This window comes from Opisthocomus hoazin, chromosome 15, assembly GCF_030867145.1.
Source record: "Opisthocomus hoazin isolate bOpiHoa1 chromosome 15, bOpiHoa1.hap1, whole genome shotgun sequence".
Classification (NCBI taxonomy): Eukaryota; Metazoa; Chordata; class Aves; order Opisthocomiformes; family Opisthocomidae; genus Opisthocomus; species Opisthocomus hoazin.
The window spans coordinates 24380886-24403589 of record NC_134428.1 but is presented as its reverse complement, the minus strand read 5'-3'; the positions used below and the strand labels follow the sequence as shown (position 1 = coordinate 24403589).

At 54.8% G+C, this 22704-nt stretch overlaps 1 protein-coding gene across 4 annotated transcripts in view; it reads right to left on the bottom strand.

Annotated features, from left to right (window-relative positions):
* LMF1 (lipase maturation factor 1) overlaps nt 1–22704 on the bottom strand; it is a 218012-nt gene that overhangs the window by 146356 nt on the left and 48952 nt on the right. For all 4 annotated transcript variants that reach the window (XR_012765657.1, XM_075436995.1, XM_075436993.1 and 1 more), the window contains one exon: nt 9117–9265. Coding sequence is in view for 3 of the 4 variants with exons in the window: in XM_075436995.1 (XP_075293110.1) it covers nt 9117–9265 (149 nt within the window). In the remaining variant the exon portion in view is untranslated. The remainder of the gene's footprint in view (nt 1–9116; nt 9266–22704) is intronic.

The window sequence follows — 22704 nt, the reverse complement described above, 5'->3', positions numbered from 1 at the left end:
GTCTCCCTGCCAAGGGCGATTACCAGGCGAAGGGAGAGAGATCCGAGGCACAAAGGAGGTTGCTAAGGAGTCAAGTGTGGGATCCCCGCAGAGAGGAGGAGGGCTGCAGCTGGGACGGCAAAGGTCAGAACATTGCAGACATCATTTTCCAAAAATTCCCATGAAGCCCCGGCGCGGGAGCCGGGAGCCTGGCCCCGCCGCGCTCGCCGATGAATAATGAGAAAGCCGTAAAAGAAAGCTCCCTTTCTTCCCTGCTACCCACGCTAATGTAATAAAACAAATTAGAATAATTATTCTCAATTTCAGAGCCATAATGCCCAGGATCAGGGCACGCTTGTCACCGAAATGACAACTACATCCGTTTGATTCTTCTTCTTTTTTTTTATATTTACCGAGATCGCCCAAATTCCAGCTTTTATTTCATTACATCTAATGCAATTTTACTACAGGCATCCAGATCCTGTTTGCTTCAAAGTCTTCATTATTTTTGCCAGAAAGTTCATCTCCCTTATTAGCTAATCACATCCCCACCCTTTCCAGTAACCTTTAAAATGCCACCCACGTTATGACACTTTTAACAGAATCCAAGCAAAAACAAAACCAGAAAGATGAAGAGTTTAACATGAAACGCCGGTTTCCAAAATAATTCGCTGCAGTTGGTTAAAAGAAACATTTTTTCTAATTGAAAAAAAAATTAAAAGACATTAAATACCTAACGATTTATAAATAATCTGGAAATAATCGATCCCTTCTCTGTGAAAAACCATCTCTGCGTGAAAGATGGGCAACATTTATCAGAAAACAAGGACGAGAACCTAGTGGAAGAATTCACTGCTAATTATTATAAATCTTTTTGCACTATTTCTTTCCCCAGACCACCACTTTAAATGGTCTCTCTTCTCCCCTGCAAAAGGGGAAACTTAGCTTTTGTGTAGACTCGAAACACCAGAGGATTTAAATGATTTTCTGAGTCTCTGCCTGCCAAAAAACGCTCCGGGTCCACTCTGCTCTGCAGCGGCTTCGTCCCAGGATGTCCCGGAACAGCTCGGAGAGGCAGCGCTCGGACTTCGGCGGGTGCAGTGTGGGGGTACACTCGGAAAGGGAAATCTGGAAAGTGGAAGGAAAAAATCAGTAGAAATTCTGTTTACAGAAAGCAAACCAAGGGGAAGGGCCGCCAAGCCATAGCTCGCAACGTGAAAGGATGCACAGGGGGTTTCCCCGCATCCCCCCCGGGCAGGGGGTACCCTGCCTACGGCGCAGCAGCTCCCAGGAAGGGCTCTCGACGCATGGGGACAAGGGGGAGATGATGACCCCTTCCCCGTGACCCCATCCCTGGATGCCACCAGCCCGGCGAGCGGGGAGCAGCCCCGCAACGGTCTGATGGGCATCGCACACGGAAGACGTCAAGGACACCGCACGCAGCAGATTGCTATAGCATCATTACACAAAACCGCATATATATTATAAATATGACGATTATATGATTACACAAGACACATGTTAAAGAATCTAATTCTTGGGGCAAGCATAAGGCTTGGGCTTCGGCAGCCGGAGCTCCTGGCCGGGGAGCGGAGCCTGCAGGGCACGGACCCATCTGCGCAGACCCCGCAGCGTCCTCCCAACACCTGCACCGGCCAGGGATGGATTGGCAGCTCTAATTCTGAATTTCCTTGCTTTGGGCACTTTTAAATTAAAGTGGTAGTGTGCTTTAAATCCTGTTTCCCTGCTTTTTCACTACAGTCTTCAATCCTTTCCTCCAGAAACTAATCAAGATGTCTCAGACTCATACTCTCTGCTCCAGCCACCTTCCCCGGTAACTTATTCCATATGTCTGTGATCCTTTGCAGGACACAGCTCCACCTTCATTCCCCATTTACTTCCAGCTTCCCAAGGTGCTGTTACAACCCCGGTGCTCGAACCCCCCTCCGCTCCCCGTCCCACCTCCAGCAGTGCTCATTCTTTGCGCAGGACATCGCTCCGCCGCGAGCTCTGCCCAGCGCACGCGTCTCGGCAGCGCTGCCTCTGCTCACGGGGCACGGCAACCCCATCCCCACGCAGAACAACGCGCCGACTGGAGACCCTGGAGAAACGACCACCCCTGCGGTCCAGGCAAGCTGTGCTGCATGTCTGCAGCCTCGCCTGTATACGCCCGTCTGTGCCGCCACGGAACGGGGACGCGGCAGGATCGTAGGAACAGGAGAGCGGGGATCGCGAGGCGTTTGGCCTCCTCGATCGCCGGGGCTGGCAGATGTTCCCACCGCCACCTCAGAGCCTGCGTCGGGATGGGATCCGCGCTACCCGCACTGCAAGCCCCGGCCCTCAGCCGTGCGCGATGCGGGGAGCTGCCAGGCTCCACGTTTGTGTCCCAGTAAGAGCAAGGCCACAGTTTAACTTGAATTTTTAAAACAAGCTTACTTATGAAGACTCACTTTGCAGTGATCCAAAATTTGGGAAGTTAATGCCCAGTTAGATCTGGATGCCCTTTTAAACAGCTCCCAGTCTTAAAGATATGATGCTTATAAATATCTGTAGGGTGGGGGTCAGGAGGACGGGGCCAGACTCTTTCCAGTGGTGCCCAGCGACAGGACAAGGGGCAACGGGCACAAACTGAAGCAGAGGAAGCTCCAGCTGAACCCGAGGAAGAACTTCTTCCCTCTGAGGGTGACGGAGCCCTGGCCCAGGCTGCCCAGGGAGGCTGGGGAGTCTCCTTCTCTGGAGATATTCCAGCCCCGCCTGGACGCGGTGCTGTGCAGCCTGCTCTGGGTGACCCTGCTTGGGCAGGGGGTTGGGCTGGGTGACCCACAGAGGTCCCTGCCAACCCCTGCCATGCTGGGATGCTGTGATCCCAAAGGCAACAGGGGAGCCACAGCAACCCCTCTCCAGGTTTGACATCCCACTGCCAGCAGCTGCTGCTTTCCCGGTGCGCCTCACGCTCCCAGATTTTCCTCACCTTTCTTGAACTGGGGAGCCCAGAACTGGACACAGGACTCCAGATGGGGCCTCCCTAGGGCAGTGTAGAGGGGAAGGAGACCCTCCCTCGCCCTGCTGCCCACACTCCTCTGGATGCACCCGAGGATCCCGTTGGCCTTCTTGGCACCCAGGGCACACTGCTGGCTCATGGTCACCCTGTCGTCCCCCAGCACTTCCAGTCCCTCTCTGCAGAGCTGCTCTCCAGCAGGTCAGCCCCAGCCTGTACTGGTGCCTGGGGTTGTTCCTCCCCAGGTGCAGGACCCTGCCCTTGCCCTTGTTGAACCTCATCAGGTTCCTCTCTGCCCAACTGGCCCAGAGACGCTGGCCACCGAGCGCTGCTGCCAGCGACCCAGCCGCCGAGGCTGGCTGCAGGGGCTCTGCAGGATGAGCCTCATCCAGGGCTCTTCCCCAAAAAATCTAGTTAAACCATTTTCCTGTACCCCGATCCCTTCACACGTGTTTTTTCAGTTACTGAGTTTTATCAGCGTTGCCATAGTTACGCGCGCAGGTGTCGACGAAAATCAAATTCTCGCCTTTCTGAGCAAGTCCGCAGACCACATTCCGTAGGCGCTCAGCTAATGAGGAAACAGAAACTACACGTCATGGTTTACGTACGCAATCACGAACGACTTTCACGACCCGAAGAACAGCGAGGCAGGTCCAGCGACGCGGTGTCGGCAGCTCGTCAGCCCAGAGCCCCCCCAGCAGACGCCGGGCGGGCATTTGGATTCCCCCTGCACTCGGTTTTTGCCGGCAGCAGGGAATTACGCAGAACATATGAACTCGACAAAGCTGTCATCTACTTTCAAGTCTTTTGTGGTGAAAAGCAGGGGACTAACGCTTGCTGGACGGGGTGTCCGTGCTGCGGCTGGTGACGGCCCTGGGGATCAGACCAGCAGCTCCCCGCATCAGCCCAGCCACGGCACGAAGCCCACAGGGCACAAACGGGACCACAAGACGCAGGGGAGATGCTGCTCCACCGAACCGGGGAAGCACCGCTACCCCTCCAGCGAGTCCCATTACCGGGGACTGGGCGGTTATAAAGATGCGCAGCTTGGCTAAATGGCTGCCAGCAGCCGAGAGCCCCCCGGGACCCCCAGCCTGCAGCGAGGGGCTCGGAGAAGCGGCTGACCCAGACCAGCAGCACGCAGACAGCCCCGCCGTCCTCCAACCCACCGAGTCCCACAAAAGCTTTAGAGGGAACGAAGCAGCTGGAAAACAACCTCCATCTGCTGAAAAATACGTATATGCTTGCGAGAGGGCCGAGGCTCCGAGAGCGCAGCATCGTGCCTTCGACGTCTCCCCAGGCAGCTGCAGATGTCAGAACAGCTAATTACCACCAGGCAACGTCGCCGAGCGAAGCGGCTGCTCCCTCCGGCAAGTCACCGCGCCCCGGTGAGCGTCCTCGGTCAGCGCCCGACGGGCTGGGCAGGCACCTTGGCTCACCCACCTCGGCTCCCGCGGAAACACAAAACAACGCTTTGCATCTTCCGAGCTTCGAGAAATCAGCGACAGAGAGAGAGTCGGAAGCGAAACGACGAAGGCATCGAGCCGCCGAGCACTTCGGAGGGAAAGCAGCCCCGTAAATGTCTGTTTGCATCACTTATTTCCTAACAAGCTGCTCGCTCGCACAAAGGGACCACTCTTCTGTTGCCTCTGCGTGTTCCTCAGCAGCATCCGTCTTTACATCCCGCACTAATGGGTTGTTAGGAACATCAAACATATAGATTGAGTCACATAATTACACCTTTTAAAACGCCAGCAATATTTGAGCTCAGCCCAGCGCTCGCTGCCAATCAAACCCCAGAAGCGGAGCCTGCCTGTGCTCCTCTCGCCTCCTCCGAGCGCGCAGCCGGGGTTCTTTTCCTTCTCACGTGCTGCGTCTCCCCTCAGCAAGCCCAGCCAGCCCCCAGGGAAGCCACACACGATAAAGCATGACCTGGCCATGATATTTTCAGGGGAGGATCAGCCAGGAAACAGCCAAGATCCCTGACACCAGTCCGGAGCTGCACGATGCTGCTCACGCCCTGCAGAGTGAAACGCCCAGTTAAGCCCAAGAGAGGAGGCAACAGAACCACAGAATCCCAGCATGGCAGGGGCTGGCAGGGACCTCTGTGGGTCCCCCAGCCCAGCCCCCTGCCCAAGCAGGGTCACCCAGAGCAGGCTGCACAGCACCGCGTCCAGGCGGGGCTGGAATATCTCCAGAGAAGGAGACTCCACAACCTCCCTGGGCAGCCTGGGCCAGGGCTCCATCACCCTCAGAGGGAAGAAGTTCTTCCTCATCTTCAGCTGGAGCTTCCTCTGCTCCAGTTTGTGCCCGTTGCCCCTTGTCCTGTCGCTGGGGGGATGCCACCGAGTGTCGGGAGCAGTATTCACCTCCTGGGCAGGAGAGAGGTTAACACGGAGATGCAAAAGCAGAGGCAGCAGGGAAGCAGGCACAGCGCAGCCATGAGCTTCACGGGCTGCTCGGCCGCCTTCCAGCAGCTCTGCGGGTTTCTGTGGTTTCTGTGCTAGAAAGCAGAAAGGCATCACGGCTCCATTGCTCCTTCACCGGGAGGTTGTGGACACGCTCGGGGGTGATGGGATACGGGAAGCTTTGGAGATGATGGTTAATGTGCTCTGGGGAGACCGACAGCAACAATCCTGCCAATTCAGGCTAGAAAATAACGTCCTTTAGGTGCAGCCTCCCTTCTTTACAGGCAGGTTTATTCTGTACGCAGCAGCTTACCGGGCTGGTGGGTCTGCTCCTCCACAGGCTGGTACGGGAGGGGCTGCAGCGGGCATCGGCACGTCAGCACTCATTTCGGCAGGAATCCTAGTGCTTGAGGGCAAAGTCTCTGGTTGCTAGAGCTCCGCAGGGAAAAAGTTCCCAAATATCATATGCTGAGCAGGGAGAAAATAAAAAAAGAAGGAGCTGCCAGTGAAATCGACCCCCACGTGCTGTTCATGAGAGGGGAACTGACTGCGGAAAACGGGAGAGCTCCAGCGTAGGAACCCGAGGTCTTCCCCAGGAGCCATCACGTCGCACAGGAGAGCCAAGCCACCCATCTTGGGTGCGTTTCAAACCCGCACGTGGCCTTGCTCACCTGACGTCCAGGCGAGAAAAGCCAAGCTGACCCGAGGCCATGCCGGACGACAGCGTTTCAGCAGGAAAGCCTCGCCCCAGCCAGCCAGAAGAGTCCCCGGAGAACCACGCCGAACTTTCTTTCCACGTAAGACATAATCACCGCCAGCCCCACCCCTGGGAAGCGCTCCCTCCAGCCCGTGTTTGTGCACGTGCTCCGGCTCCTGCCCAGCTCCGCGGACTCGGAGACGGCCCGTCAGCAGGTGTGCCGGCGCGGAGCCGGCGATTTCACGCACCAAATTCGCTTCCCGATGCCTGCAAGCGTCATGACCCCAGCCAAGAAGGAAGCGGACACGTGTTTGGGCCCCAAAAACATTAAAGATCCCATCAATCACTGATTTCCACTTGCTCGTACAGATCCCCGTTTAATGGCCTTTCCATGTTTTCCTCTCCCATGCCTGTTGCTTACAGATCAGCCACCCAGACGGACAAGCGGCTCGAGGGGCCGTATCGCTTCTGCCGACGGCTCTTCCTAAAGTCACGGGAGAGTTATTGCTCTCCAGGCAAAACCGAGAAGCAGCACAGAGATCACAGTAACAAAGATGTTGGGCGAGCACGTTTTTCCTCTCTACCCAACCTGTCCCATAGTTCAGGCTCCAGATCAGAAAACAGCCGCAACAGCAAAGCTCAGAGTCAGAGTTCCATTTTAAAGGAAAGCAGGATGCAAACTGGGCGATCACATAACTCGTTAGGGGAATTAGCTGTGCTTCCCTGCTTCTGGTGTCACGGACTGTTGATGCTTTCTATAACCAGCATCACACCAAGAAGAAACCTTTTGGATCACAGAATCACAGAATCCCAGAATCCCAGCACGGCAGGGGTTGGCAGGGACCTCTGTGGGTCACCCAGCCCAACCCCCTGCCCAAGCAGGGTCACCCAGAGCAGGCTGCACAGCACCGCGGCCAGGCGGGTCTTGAATATCTCCAGAGAAGGAGACTCCACAGCCTCCCTGGGCAGCCTGGGCCAGGGCTCCGTCACCCTCAGAGGGAAGAAGTTCTTCCTCGGGTTCAGCTGGAGCTTCCTCGGCTTCAGTTTGTGCCCGTTGCCCCTTGTCCTGTCGCTGGGCACCACTGCAAAGAGCTTGGCCCCATCCTCCTGACACCCACCCTGCAGATATTTATAAGCATTTATTAGGTCCCCTCGCAGCCTTCTCTTCTCCAGGCTGAACAAGCCCAGCTCCCTCAGCCTCTCCTCGTAGGGGAGATGTTCCAGTCCCCTCCTCATCCTCGTAGCCCTCCGCTGGGCTCTCTCCAGTAGCTCCTCATCTTTCTTGAACTGGGGAGCCCAGAACTGGACACAGGACTCCAGATGAGGCCTCACCAGGGCAGTGTAGAGGGGAAGGAGAACCTCCCTCGCCCTGCTGGCCACACTCTTCTTGATGCACCCCAGGATTCCATTGGCTTTCTTGGCAGCCAGGGCACACTGCTGGCTCATGGTTAACCTGTTGTCCACCAGGACACCCAGGTCCCTCCCCGCATTGCTGCACTCAGCTCATCCAGGATGAGCAGCATCCAGGCCCCAGGCACCAGCCTCCATCCCTGGGGACGAAGGGGTTTTGCTGACATCTTCACTGAACGTCATCGGTGAGAAACAGCCCAAACAACACGCTCACAACAAAATTCCTGAAAACAAGCAAAAAAACCCAAAGCCCTACCCACAACCAAGCCAAGCCCTGCCGGCAAAGCCCAGTCTAACTCGCCTTCGGGTTAACTCACACCTTGGACCTGGTCAGCTCCGAGGATTAACCGGTCACCTCATGGGATCTAACCCAGCGAGACGGGGAGCGCTCCCAGCCCCCCCCGCACCACCACCCAGGGGTCCCGCAGAGACTGGGACCCCTCGGCTCACCCGCACCGGTCCCGTGACTGCCGTTACGGGCCAGCCAGCGCCGCGTTGCCGCACTCACGCGCCTTTAACAGCCTCGACCCTCGCTGCCCTCCGAAACCGCACGCAGCGAGCAGGCAGGCCAGCTCCCACAGCGCGTCTCGTCCGGCGCTCGCAGGAGAGGACGGTGAAATCTCCTTTGCAGTCAAACGTGGATGGATATTTCTGGCAGGTTGGCAGCTTCCAACTGCATTCCTGAAACGGTTGCTTAAAATGCTTGAGAACGACTGTAAAATTTGCCGCCCTCTCAAGCTGAAGTTGCTGAACCGTCCCGGGCTGGGAAGCCGCCCTGGGATGGTTTTCCAAGGATCTCTGCTGCGTTATCACGTCCTCCACGAACAAAGCTGCCTTGAAAATAGGCAACACGAAGGTGAACACCTAAAAAGTTTGTCTTTCATTTCTTGCCTTTTAAAGACAAGGAGGATAATTAAGAGCTTATCGAGCTCGACTACAGACCGAACCACTTCCAGCGCTGAGGTGAGAGGAGGACTCGAGAGCAAGTGGACACAGCAATGTCCCACGTGCCTGCAACCTCTTTCTACGGCGATGACCCTTAGCTTTAAGTTTTGGGATCTTTTGCAATGTCCAAAATGCGGATCCAGATGACAGGGTAACACCCCTGCCACACCTTTATCTTAACAAAGATGTGCCAGTTCCTGCTGGGTTCTTTTACAAGCCCCATGGGGACTTCCACTGGCCCTGGGACAGCGATGTAGCAACTGCTCCCTCTGCGAACACGGAGCAGAGAACGGCATCTCAGCAACACACACACAAAGGAAAAAATAAAACTCGGGGTAAAGCTCCTCGTTCGTGGGAATTACCCACTGGATTCCCAATGACCTTATCAAAAAGCCACAAGGCCCAAGGCTCAAACTTCACTTCTATTCCTTTGTAAGAGCCAAGCACAAGAGCAGCACCACCATATCAACATGTCCTTACTCCTAGGTTTGTCCTCCTTGACATCAACACCAATAAGGAGCTGCAAGGCTCGTTTCCTGCTGCTCGCTCCTTCCTCGTGACCAGCAGACGTCCCACACCAGAGGACCCCGACGTGTGGGACCAGGGTGGGTGCTCTGCCAGGATGAGATGCTCCTCTTGCTGTCACCTCAGAAAAGCAAAACCGCAAAGGTCCACTTACCGCTCCCAGCATGATCCTGAAAATCAGCCACCGAAAGCCCCAGATGACGATGCCGGAGGGAGGAGTGTGCCGGGGCAGGCGGGAGAGGGTCCACAGCGGGCAGAGGAATATCCCCAGGAACCCCGTTTCCAGCAGCTGCGATTCCCATCCTGGAGTGCCAACACAAGAGAAACAAAAAAGAAAATCGCTGTTGTACAAGTCCTGTAAGTTCTGCTTCCACAAAGTTTAAACACCCAAGAAGAAAAGAAAAAAACAACCTTTAATGCTTTTTAAATTGAACTTGGGGGAACTTAAGCACCAACTCTGCCCTGACGCACACACCACCACCCTGGGAATGCAGAGGCTTTAACCCGCAGGGTGAACGGTGTGCATCTACTCCTGGTGCACTGGGTTGTGGTGGTCTTCTCCGGGAGCACACGCCAACACTTCTCTCGTTTACGTGGTTATTTTATGCCATATGAAGTAAGAGAAAGAATATGAACTTTTATGAAGCAAAGGAAAACGCAGCTGAGGTGCCCTGACCCAGGCACACAGCTGCCCCGCGCCGCTGCCGATTCCTGCAGAGCATGGACCCACCGAGCCCTCGCCACCAGTCCCACCGGCTTTACTGGACTCGTGCCCAGGCTTTATCTTCAAAAGAGGATGATTAAAATCACATTAAATCTTATCCATCATTAACATTAATGTGCAACCAGAAGCTTTGAATTTTTAATCGTAAAGAAAAATTATAATGAAAAAAGTCCAAACCATCCATCAAGCCAGCTTTGGCATTGCTGGATTTGGCAAAATGACTCGAGACTGAACGCCAGCGGAGCTGAGCCCAAAGCACAGTCTTGTCACCAGAGAGCCACCCTGCTACCTGCCACACCGGGCGCTTTGCAGCAGACAGACCATGACCCACTCCATGCAAATCCACATTTTGCATTTGCTTCTTCCAGCACAGCAGAGAGTATAAATATTGAAATGATTATTCTGGAAGAGCCAGATCACAGCAGCTCTGTTCTGACAGATGAAGTCCAACCTCCACCACATTTTTAAGCAACAATCTACCGATGCCGAAACCAAATTCCTCCAACTTTGTCCTACCTCCAGTTACACCCTCTTATTTTCATACATTTCTGTGCAATACAACTGCACTCTGAAGCCATCTAAAAAAAAAAAAAGAAAAAAAGACACTAAATGGCACACAAGTGGGGGACAATTCCTGACAACTCTGCAACCTCGTTGGAGCCAAGGTGCCGGCGTTCCCGTCTACATAAACCAAACCAGACAGTGCCCGTGGGTCACTCACAGCCATGTTCCTTCCCAAAAGCCTCCCGGGCGCTTTACTGGTTGTCAAATGGCCGCTCCCTTCGGGCAGGGCAGCACCCTCCAACGGCGCTCACCTCTCCCAGCTCTGCTCCGAGACACCCGAAGGCACATCTGGTTGAGATTCTTCAAACCCATGATTTGACATTGCCCCACGAGCAAAACTACGTTGAATTCACTTGAAAATATTTGAAGCAGCAGTTATGCAATCTCCTTTTTTTTTTTTTTACCTTAGTATGCACAAGGTCCGTTAAATCAAAATGTAATATTTTTTTTGCTCCAGCAGATTAAGACCAGGTTGGACAGGGCTCTGAGCAACCTGATCCAGTTAGCGGTGTCCCTGCTCGCTGCGGGGGGGTTGGGTTAGATCACAGAATCACAGAATAGTAGGGGTTGGAAGGGACCTCTGTGGGTCACCCAGCCCAACCCCCTGCCCAAGCAGGGTCACCCAGAGCAGGCTGCACAGCACCGCGTCCAGGCGGGGCTGGAATATCTCCAGAGAAGGAGACTCCACAGCCTCCCTGGGCAGCCTGGGCCAGGGCTCCGTCACCCTCAGAGGGAAGAAGTTCTTCCTCGGGTTCAGCTGGAGCTTCCTCTGCTTCAGTTTGTGCCCGTTGCCCCTTGTCCTGTCACTGGGCACCACTGGAAAGAACTTGGCCCCATCCTCCTGACCCCCACCCTGCAGATATTTATAAGCATTGATAAGGTCCCCTCGCAGCCTTCTCTTCTCCAGGCTGAACAAGCCCAGCTCCCTCAGCCTCTCCTCGTAGGGGAGATGTTCCAGTCCCCTCATCATCCTCGTAGCCCTCCGCTGGACTCTCTCCAGTAGCTCCTCATCTTTCTTGAACTGGGGAGCCCAGAACTGGACACAGTACTCCAGATGGGGCCTCACCAGGGCAGTGTAGAGGGGAAGGAGAACCTCCCTCGTCCTGCTGGCCACACTCTTCTTGATGCACCCCAGGATTCCATTGGCTTTATTGGCAGCCAGGGCACATTGCTGGCTCATGGTTAACCTAGATGACCTCTAGGAGTTCCTTCCGACCCAAAACTTTCTATGATTCTATGATTATCACACACCCAACAGCTATTCAAAAATCCCATTCTCCCTCCATGCATCCTGTGGTTTCTGGAACAGATCCCCCCGCCGAAGTCAGTGCTTCGGAGAGGAGAAGCGCGGTATGTTGTTACCCAAGCAGCCGCACCAGGAGAGCAGCGGCTAACACCAAGCGTGAAAGGTTAATTGTCACCAAACCCAGCCACAAACAGCAGTTCCGGGCCTAACTGGCACCAAAATGGCACTGTATCTCCTTCGCTTCTGCGGCACAGGAATCCCACTGTCACCAGCGCTTTCGCACGTTCATCGCCGCGCTCCCCGGCAGAGGAATGGGATGCGCTGGACGGTGGAGCAGGAGGACGCACGCTCTGCACCCCGATCCCCGCGGACGCACTGCCCCTCGCCCCCACGCAAACACCTCCCTCGGAGCTGGGTTTAAAAATTAAATTAAAAATAACAGCGACGCTCTGTCCTGGTTGGCGAGAGCCAAAGCATTGCCCCTCGCGAGCAGCATCGCCTCTCGCCAGCCAGGACACAGCGGCGATGTCTTTCTGATCTTCCTTTTCTGATCTTCCTTTTCTGATCTTCCTTTTCTGATCTTCCTTTCCTGATCTTCCTTTCCTGATCTTCCTTTCCTGATCTTCCTTTCCTGATCTTCCTTTCCTGATCTTCCTTTTTGAAACCCAACTGCTAGGGAGGTGTTTGCGTAGGGAAGGGGCACGGGGTCCCACGGGACATTTCTGGTGCGTTAAATGGGTTCTGCGAGCACCCACCCGGCACGTGGCCGCGTGCACGAGCGTGCCCGAAGCGAAGCCGAAGCCTTCCCGGTGTGTGCTGGCCTCCGAGGACCGCGGGCTCACCCTGCGCTTCTCGCTCCGAAGCCACCAGCCTGGATGCTGGCACCGGCACCCGGCTGCGAGCCCAGCAGCGGGACACGGCTCAGCGCCGCGGCGGGAGGGGACGGCAGGACCGGAGCAAACAGCGCTGCCAGCTGTTGGGAGAAACCTCCGAAACCACCCGCTGCTGGCAACGGGTGCAGCTAAGCCGGGTTTAACCGCAAGCGCGGCCAAGGACAGACGACGGTCACAGCACCCACCCAGAAGCCTCCATCCAAACCTCCTTGGCTTGCGGCGAAATCCCGTCCGGCTCCGGCTGCGGGCAGGTTTGCTGGCGCAGATGCCGTGCTGCGTGGTGGTGCTGACCTGCACAGCAGCTCGCAGCAAGCCCCTGCTAAAACCCAAGGCTGAGATGCAGAGCTGCCCAGAGAGCCTCTGATTTATTAACAACTCTCTTCCCGACGGGCTGAGCCTCCACAGCTGGTAACGCGGTCACGCAGCTCAGCTTTCTGTCCTCAACAGCCGCACACCCTGCCCTCGGCAGCAGCAGCTCCTTCCCCAGCCTCCATCCACCTTCCTTCCACCCCAGGCAGCTCCTGGCCGCGGACCCTTCCCCGCGGCAGCCCTCCCGCTCCCGACGCGCCGCCAAAGCTGTCACCGCTTCCCCCTTTCCCGTTTAGCGCGGATCTCATCCCACCTGCAACTTGTTGGTCCTCTTACAGGCTTCATCACGGGCAGACAGCTAAGCCTTGATGCTTGTGGGGTAGGATCAAGCAACGCAAGCGCGTGTGGTGCTACGCTGAGCTGAGCGTCTCGTGTTTGCTACTCATAATTACAGCTGACTCATGAAGACTCATCTGGAGTACTGTGTCCAGTTCTGGGCTCCCCAGTTCAAGAAAGATGAAGAGCTACTGGAGAGAGTCCAGCGGAGGGCTACGAGGATGGTGAGGGGACTGGAGCATCTCCCCTGCGAGGAGAGGTTGAGGGAACTGGGCTTGTTCAGCCTGGAGAAGAGAAGGCTGCGAGGGGACCTTATAAATGCCTACAAATATCTGCAGGGTGGGTGTCAGGAGGATGGGGCCAAGCTCTTTTCAGTGGTGCCCAGCGACAGGACAAGGGGCAATGGGCACAAACTGAGGCACAGGAAGTTCCGTCTGAACATGAGGAAGAACTTCTTCCCTCTGAGGGTGACGGAGCACTGGAACAGGCTGCCCAGGGAGGCTGTGGAGTCTCCTTCTCTGGAGATATTCAAGACCCACCTGGACAAGGTCCTCTGCAGCCTGCTGTAGGTAACCCTGCTTCGGCAGGGGGGTTGGACTAGATGACCCACAGAGGTCCCTTCCAACCCCTACTATTCTGTGATTCTGTGATTCTGTGAAGACTTTCACTGATGGGAACACGTTGGTGAACATGGCAACCGCGTCCACAGCACAGCGTGCAGGGGGAGCTCTGCTCCGTATCCCTCTGGCTTTACTGTAAGTTGATACAGAAAGCAAGATTACAGGATCCATCAACAGACACCCCGCGTTTCCAACTGCTGACTTACCAACAGTTGTTCATGTCTACCCCTTAAAAGCCTCAAAATCCCTCGCAATCTTAGAGAGGCTCGGGGCTGTAACCATGTGTCTGCTGAAGTTTGGGCATCACCACGCTCCAGCACCGAGGCTCCCCAAGCCCAAACGCACCGCGACGCCTACCAGGAATCAACCAAGTCCCCACTCCTCGGCTGGGAAGACCTTTGGAACAACTGGTACCGAGCTGACCGTGCAGGTAAGTAACAACAGTACTTTCTCCCTACCCTCATCCTCCTCTTCTTGCTGCCAAGCAGGCAGTGTTGATGAGAAGTATTTGCTGCTGCGGCAGTGGAGCCCAACACAACCGCACCCTCCATCGCCACCAAATGCACTGGGAACCACGTCCCAAACCCTCCTCCAAGGTGCAGAAATTCCCACCCTCGACATTTTTTGTGGACAGTTCTAGCCCAGCAAAAACCTAGTCATGAAGGAAGCCATCTCTGTGACCTGGGCAGAGCTGGAGGGGGATGAAGCGAGCCCCTGCTCGGGGCGGTGGGAGGGGAGGGCAGGTGCTGGGCATCGGGGGCTTCAGGAGCATCCTCACCACAGCCGCGGAGCATCCCACAACGTGGGAATCAAAGCACCAGGAAGGTCAGAAAACTCTCTGGCCTGTAGCGATGCCACAGAATCATAGAATAGAATCCTAGAATGGTTTGGGTTGGATGCCCCATCCTCCTGACACCCACCCTGCAGATATTTATAAGCATTTGTAAGGTCCCCTCTCAGCCTTCTCTTCTCCACGCTAAAACTATCCTCCCAGCTCCACCACCACGGGAGCCCCAGCACCATCCCAGCCGCAGGCTTCCCATCCCAGCAGCAAAGCCTGCAAACACGACGCTCTTAGAACCACAGAATAGTTTGGGTTGGAAAGGACCTTAAAGGTCATCCAGTTCCAACCCCCCTGCCATCAGCAGGGACATCTCCCACCAGCCCAGGGTGCTCAGAGCTCCATCCAACCTGGCCTTGAGCACTGCCAGGGAGGGGGCAGCCACAGCTTCTCTGGGCAACCTGTGCCAGGGCCTCACCACCCTCACGGGGAAGAATTTCTTCCTAATGTCTCATCTAAATCTGCCCTCTTTTAGTTTAGAGCCGTCCCCCCTTGTCCTATCACTACACCCCCTTGTGAAAAGCCCCTCTCCATCCTTCTTGCCAGTTCATCACGCACAGCGACACGTCCCAATCCCAGCGTTCCTGGAGTGAAACCCATTTCACAAACGGCAGCAAAGCCCGTGATATTTAGAGGTGCAGGGGCTATCTCGGCAAGGCAGCTCCCATCCTCAAAGCACCACCCCACACACCCTCACCGCCTGGGCTAAACCTCGGGGCTCACCTCCGCCCCGGTCCCCCCGGCCCCGGCGCACACTGATACTGCTGGGAACGAAAGGGTCGCGCCGTTGCCCCACCTGCTCCTGTTTTCTCCAGTTGGATCAAGTCAAATTTCAGCAGCTGCAGCGCGGCACAAAGCGCCCCATTGTTACCTCCCGCGCCGCCGGGGAGGGAGCCACCGGCTTGGGTGCTGGGGTTTTTTTCTTTTAGAAAAAAAAAGGAAATAAAATAAACTGCCACCCCACACGCGTTTCGAATGTTTGTTACATGCTCAGAACTTCTGGCGGCAAAATCCAGAGTTTGGCATTTTCTAGAGGTCTCTGCTGGGGCAGGGGAGGAGGAGAAGCGGGAAGGATGGGCTGGGGGGCAGGACAGACGGGGAAGAGGAGGAAGCAAAAACAACCCCCCTCCCCCCCCAAAAAAAAAGCTTTCCCATTTTCTTTTCACAGAATCACAGAATCACAGAATAGTAGGGGTTGGAAGGGACCTCTGTGGGTCATCTAGTCCAACCCCCTGCCGAAGCAGGGTCACCTACAGCAGGCTGCACAGGACCTTGTCCAGGCGGGGCTGGAATATCTCCAGAGAAGGAGACTCCACAGCCTCCCTGGGCAGCCTGGGCCAGTGCTCCGTCACCCTCAGAAGGAAGAAGTTCTTCCTCATGTTCAGACGGAACTTCCTGTGCCTCAGTTTGTGCCCATTGCCCCTTGTCCTGTCACTGGGCACCACTGAAAAGAGCTTGAAAGAGCTTTTAAGGTTTTCAAGTGGTTTTCTTCCTCAACATTAGATAAACCCTCCAATAGTTTAAATTTTCAGCTAGGAAATTTAGCTCAACCACCAAGTGATCTCGAGAGTCAGAAGCCATTCGCTGCTGGAAAGCGGGACGGCGAAAGCCGGCACCGCGCGGTCTCACCGAGCCCTTCGGCAGAGCCCGGGCGCCTGGGCAGGAACATCTGATGCGCTGTCGGAAACATTCCTGGTGCTTAACAAGTTAAAAAAAAAAAAAGTCAGTTTGGTATGAACAGTCTCCAGGAAAGTCCAAAGCAGCCACGTTATATCTCCCTACAGAGAGTATTATTTCTAATGGAATATAAATTATATAGCATTATATCGTTAAGGTTTCCAGTTTTCATCTTTATTATTTAGCGCCAAATACCTGAGGAATCACAGAATCACAGAATCACAGAATAGTAGGGGTTGGAAGGGACCTCTGTGGGTCACCCAGCCCAACCCCCTGCCCAAGCAGGGTCACCCAGAGCAGGCTGCAGAGGACCTTGTCCAGGTGGGTCTTGAATATCTCCAGAGAAGGAGACTCCACAGCCTCCCTGGGCAGCCTGGGCCAGGGCTCCGTCACCCTCAGAGGGAAGAAGTTCTTCCTCGGGTTCAGCTGGAGCTTCCTCTGCTCCAGTTTGTGCCCGTTGCCCCTTGTCCTGTCGCTGGACACTATTGAAAAGAGCTTGGCCCCCATACTCGTTGCAACCACCACGCGTGGTGGGAGCGGACCCGTGTCCGGTGGCGAGCAGCGCGCTGAGCAACGCGGTGCTTCCCTGCCAGCGTGCTCCCACGGGCGCCCGGCTGCTCCTCGCTTCGGCACCCACTGCCCAGCCCGGCCACCTTCCCCGTCAGGGTCTGCCCCGTCACCCCCCAACCCGGCCTCACCTCCCGCTTCACAGACACGCACATCAAACCAGAAAACGCTGCCGACCGTACCGATATATCGACGCTTCTTCTGATAAGCACAGATTGCCTCCAGGGAGAACGGTCAGGTCAGACCCAGCCCTCTTTTCCAACTATGAAATATAAACGTCAAAAAAACACCCAAAATCCCCCCTCCCCATAAAAAACACCCATGGAAAATAATTGGTTTTGCTTTCTCCTTACTTTAAAAAAAACAAACAAACCAACAACAACAAAAAAAATAGTCTGTAAATCATCACAACTTTCATCGTTCACGGCAACACCTTCCTCAAAGCAAAGCGCAGCTCCTGACTCTCCTACGGCGCTGCACCGTTGGGAAGGGTCTCGCTAACGGCCTCCAGCAAGTTCTAATACTCCTCCAGTTCAAATACTGCACTTGCCAGTTCACTACAAATACCTTTTTTTGTCTCCAGCATCAAACCCTGGCCACACTAAACCCCACGGCAAAGTCACCACCAGTCTCACTGGGCTCGCCCTTCAGGCAGGAGTCCCAGGTCCCAGCTAGGGCTGCTTGAGCCGTGCTGGTTTTCCCTCTCCGCCGCAGCCCAGCGCCGGGGGAGCGGGCTCACCGGCCAGCCCCAGGCAGGGGATGAGCATCACGGCGCTGAAGAGGACCCTGAACATCCAGGTGAGCAGGATCCGTCCGCTGCTGTGGCGTTTGATGGTTGACTTGATGATTTTCAAGGTCTTTTCCAACCTCAGTGATTCTGATTCCGGCTTAAGGGGAGCAACAGCCAGATGCAAACAGCTTTGGTTACAGGAGGAAACCCTTGGAGAACAGAGGATTCCAGTCCTTTTTTCCAGCCCTTTTTCCTTTTCCAGAAGTACACCAAGCCCATCAGGGGGACAGACTCACCCCCCTCGCTCTCCAGCTTTCCAAATATCAGTAACAAGCAGAGGCACAACCAGGACAGACGAGAAACACTGAAGTTTGTGTCAAGTTTTAAAAGTTTCCCAGGGCTCCCAATGGACACGATTCCTGGTGATTCCTAACGGAAAGACCAGGTCTCTCCACAGCCACGCAGCCAGGCTGTAAACACGCAAACCCTGCTGACAAAGGTCCTGAATCTCCTCCACCCACGGGCAGAGCACGTGTGCAAGGCTTCACTTCGCAGGAACTTCGGTCCTCAACCAGGGGGAAACTTCAGCCCAGGCATTGGCGCTGCACACACCACAGGAGCGCGGCGAAGCTCTCTTTTCAAGCGCTGTAAACTGGAAAGTTTCAACTTCAAGACTTGAAAAATACTGCGGAGCAGCAAGAACGCTTCATTTGAAGCCATCCCCCCAAAAAAACCCCAAAATTCCGAGTGCAACAGACGCTGGCCTCAGCAGCACAGCTGAACCAGGACAGAGAAAGGACGAGAGATGCTTGGAAAAGGAAGGAATCAGTCCAGCACAGCTCTGAGGAAGAGAGAGCAAGGAAAGACAACAATTTACTGGTTCCCAGTTCTGTGATGCCTCTCGCTTACGGATCCCAGGACAAAGCGCGATGCCTCGCACGCCGCCTGCCCCACGGGGCCTCGAGTCTTTCAGAGCGACAGCAGCCAAAGCTCAGCGGGCTGGAGGACAGGTCCCCTTCGGCTCCTCGTACTGGGCAGGAGCAGATAACCCCCCTCCTCCACTCCCACCCCCAACTCCCTGCAAGCCCAGGACCAACCGAAGGGCTACGAGGGTGAGGAGGGGACTGGAGCATCTCTCCTACGAGGAGAGGCTGACGGAGCTGGGTTTGTTCAGCCTAGAGAAGAGAAGGCTGAGAGGGGACCTTAGAAATGCCTCTAAATATCTGCAGGGTGGGGGTCAGGAGGATGGGGACAGACTCTTTCCAGTGGTGCCCAGCGACAGCACAAGGGGCAACGGGCACAAACTGAAGCAGAGGAAGCTCCAGCTGAACCCGAGGAAGAACTTCTTCCCTCTGAGGGTGATGGAGCCCTGGCCCAGGCTGCCCAGGGAGGCTGTGGAGTCTCCTTCTCTGGAGATATTCCAGCCCCGCCTGGCCGCGGTGCTGTGCAGCCTGCTCTGGGTGACCCTGCTTGGGCAGGGGGTTGGGCTGGGTGACCCCCAGAGGTCTCTTCCAACCCCTGCCACTCTGTGTTTCTGTGACCTGACCCAGTTTCCCACAGCCAAACCCTGCCGTATCCATCTCCCCGAACGCCGCCCATGTTACACGGTTCACATCTCTCCTTGGCCAGAGCGATAACAGACCGGCGACACTTCGCGTTGCTGCAGCCAACAGAACAGCTCTCGATGTTGTTGGAAGATCTGGAATAATGTTATCAATAACTTTTATTCTTAAAGTATAAACCACACAGGAAAAAAAAAAATTTAGCATAAAAACTTTTAAAAGCTTCCAAGTGCTCTCCAGGGTAGTCATTAGAAACTACTTAGGTAACAGGAGGGTGATAACAGTGAGTTAATGCAGCGTTAAATGAGCCCTCCTTCCATGCAGAACTTTAAGTGACAGGGGAATCAGTTGGGAGGATTTTTATTTTATTTTTTAAATAATGAACTTAATGGATTTCCTGTTTTTAGCTCTGTGGGCGGCTGTCATTCTGAGGGATCCGTATATACCGTATTTAATTACCCTGTCTTAAAGTAACAAAAATAATTTCATCCGCGTTCGTATGAACTCACGGGCACCAGCATCTCTCCAGCATGGCCATCAAGGTGAGGAGAACCTGCGCTGCTGCTCGTCAGCGAGGTGTGTGTTGTCTGTGGGGATGTGTAACCACAGCAGCTACTGCTTAGTCATTGGACTTCTCAACATCTCAGGACACCCCTCAAAACCTTCCTGTGGCCAGCGGCCACACGACCTGTACCACAGCTCTGGGGGAGCTGAGGGGAACGGGCATCAGGAGTGGTTCACGGCCAAGAGGCGGCAGCAGCTTCCCAGGGTTCCTCCCCTTGGCTTGGCGCTGGGCCCCAGGGCAACCCAACAGCAGGCTCAGCAGCTCCTCCAGCCTCACCTCCTGCCGTGGGGAATTCACCCCATTGCCCCTAACAGGTTATTAGGAGTAGGGTCAACGATGGCCATCAATAAATTTCTACAAAGATCAGCAGGATTTAGGCTGGCCATAAAGATGAGGGGAGAAGAAAAGCTGGGCATCCTGCAACCGTCCGCAAACCACGTGCCACAGAGAACTTCATAAATGAAATGGGAAACAACAGAAGGGACCCACTGTGAAACGAGGCGGTGAAGAACCGAGCCGGGAACAGGCACAGAACGAAAGGAGAGGCCAAGGACAAGCGATGCCACCATGACCGGGCAACACGGTAGAGGTGCTACACGTGGTGGCGTCAGGGCACAGCAGCGTGCTCCGCCAGGGCTGCGAGTTCCCGCTCCAGGAATTCTCAGCGGAAGAAAAGCAAGCAGCTTGCAAGGCTTGGAACAAAAAAGCCTGAGGGCAGAGAACAATCCCTGGCTGCCGGGAGTCGGAGGGCTGCTCTCCCCGAGAACCTGCCTGCTGCGGAGCGCTCCGTTCTCCTGGGAAGCGGCTGGCCCCGGCGCCGCTGGAAGCAGGTCCTGACGGATCACTGCTCTGAACGCAACCTCGCGCTCCTGCGCGGCGTTCAGGTACACACCGCACGCACCAGCCGAGAGCATCCACTGCCAGGTTCCCATGGCACTAGGGAAACAGAAGGGAAAATATGTATCATCACTAAGGAACTCTGGTTCCTGGGACGAATAATTATAGCATGGGAGCAATTTTCTTTCCAATTATCCTTTCTGGGCTGATCGCTTTGAAGTCCATGATAGAACTAGAAGCCAGTTACAGTTTTCTGGTGAGTTTTCTCTCTGGAAACCCACGCTGATCAGATGAAAAGAATACACGACGGCACAGCCAAGTGCATGGAGTCAGGAGTTTGGCTTAAAAGAACACACCCAAAGGACAAGAAAGGCAAAGACTGAACCCTCACCTACCAAACCAGAACAGTCTGGGTTTGTTCAGGAATTGGTCATTATTATGTATGTTCCTGCTATGTGACCTGGAAAAGCCCCAAATCCACCCCGTGTAAGGCCATCCCATCCGCCCAGCCCGGTGTTCTCCGCAGGGAGGTCGGCACAGGAACCCTGTGCCAGCGTTTGCAGCACCTCCCCTCCATGAAGCCCAGCGATCCTTTCAGCAACCAAACTCTCTCAAAGCCCCTTCGTTGCAACGAACGGTCAAGAAAAGCCTCAGGAGGCTGACGCGGTGGCTCCGACAGCCTCAACAACAGAGACAAACCTCAGCTCCCAGCCCCCTTCTGCAGCAAAATCAATGTTTTCCTCTCAGCATTCATTAAGAGCTGATATGGGCCTGACTGGGTCAGAAGTGCAAGCGTACCCCAACATGGCCAGGACACCAGAAGGCCATCACTGTTGCATGTGAGGAACCCTCCCCTGCAAGCACCCGCGGCTACTGGGGGATGGCCCTCTGCTCGGCTTCTCTGTGCCAAGAGAAGAGGCAGGGAGCAAACCAGCAGGAATGAGCAGAAATGTTCATTCAGGACACTTCAGGTCGCGCTGGGACCAGCAAGTGGGAACTCTGACATCACCACGGGGCTAAAACTTCTGGGAAGGTCATCGTGCACCCTGGCCTTGCTACGGGTGGACGCTTTCAGAGGTGGAACCGCAGCCTCCACACGTCTGGGAGAATGAGCACCTTGCTCCCAGCTGCAGAGTACTCTGTACCTCAGGAGGACACTGCAACCCAGGACACGCAGGTCCTCAGACTGATGGAAAGACTCCAAGGGCTTTGGAAGGTGTAGCTGAGTTTGAAATACCAAAAAAAATCCTTTTATTGCTTATCTCTTCTGGGTTAGATCCCTTCTTACTGTGCTTTTCCTCCTTACTCTCCACCAAGAAAGCCCCACTACGAAGTAGAAAGCCAGAAATTTCCACCCTCGCAAGCAACCTGTTGAACACATTTTATCTCCTCTTTACGGACAGGACCCCTGCAGTACTGTGCCATGTGCCTGCGGAGCTAAATTGCTAAAAACAGGTGTCTGTTGGGTGTTAAATCTATCTTCAGGCTGCTTTGGCAGCTTAAGAAACCATTAGCAGCTGTTAACATGGGTCGCATGGCAACGCCGAGCCTAACAGCTCGCCCAGCCCGCTTTCCTCACCGTTTCAAAACTATCACTCCCCACTTGTACACTTCAAGCAAGAACAAATTAAAACCAACACCATGAAGGCACCTGGCAAGCTCTTTTGCTAGCAGACAAGAAAGGAAGTCTCGAAATAAAAAGCGTATTAGACAAATTTTTCCTGCTGTATCACGTGAGATTCCCATTGCCCTCGGGAGATCGCATTTTAGCCTCACGCGAGCACGTGTTTTAGCATCAACACCAGCAGGAGATGATAACCACCAAGGGATGACTCCTTCATCCGGCTTCCCCATCAGTTTGAAGTGGACCTCTCATTTAAAGTTTTCCCTGCCTCCCTAATTTTTTCCTGAATGTAATGCCTTCCAAGTACAGGCTGCCCAGAGCAGTGGTGGAGTCCCCATCCCTGGAGGGGTTCAAACAACGTGTAGATGTGGCACTTCAGGACATGGTTTAGCAGGCATGGTGAGTGCTGGGTTGACGGTTGGACTTGATGATCTTAGAGGTCTTTTCCAACCTTAATGATTCTGATTCTATACAGCTTGCATATGGAGTAGGGAAAAACAGTAGCTCATTAGCATCAAGGCAAACGGACCCATCCAGCACCCCAACAGCCTCAGCATCACAGGAGCGATAACAAAGGTGTCATCCCAACAGCGAGATGCTGAGAAGACCATGAGCAGGTTGTGGCCAGTTTTAGGTTGAACGTGAAA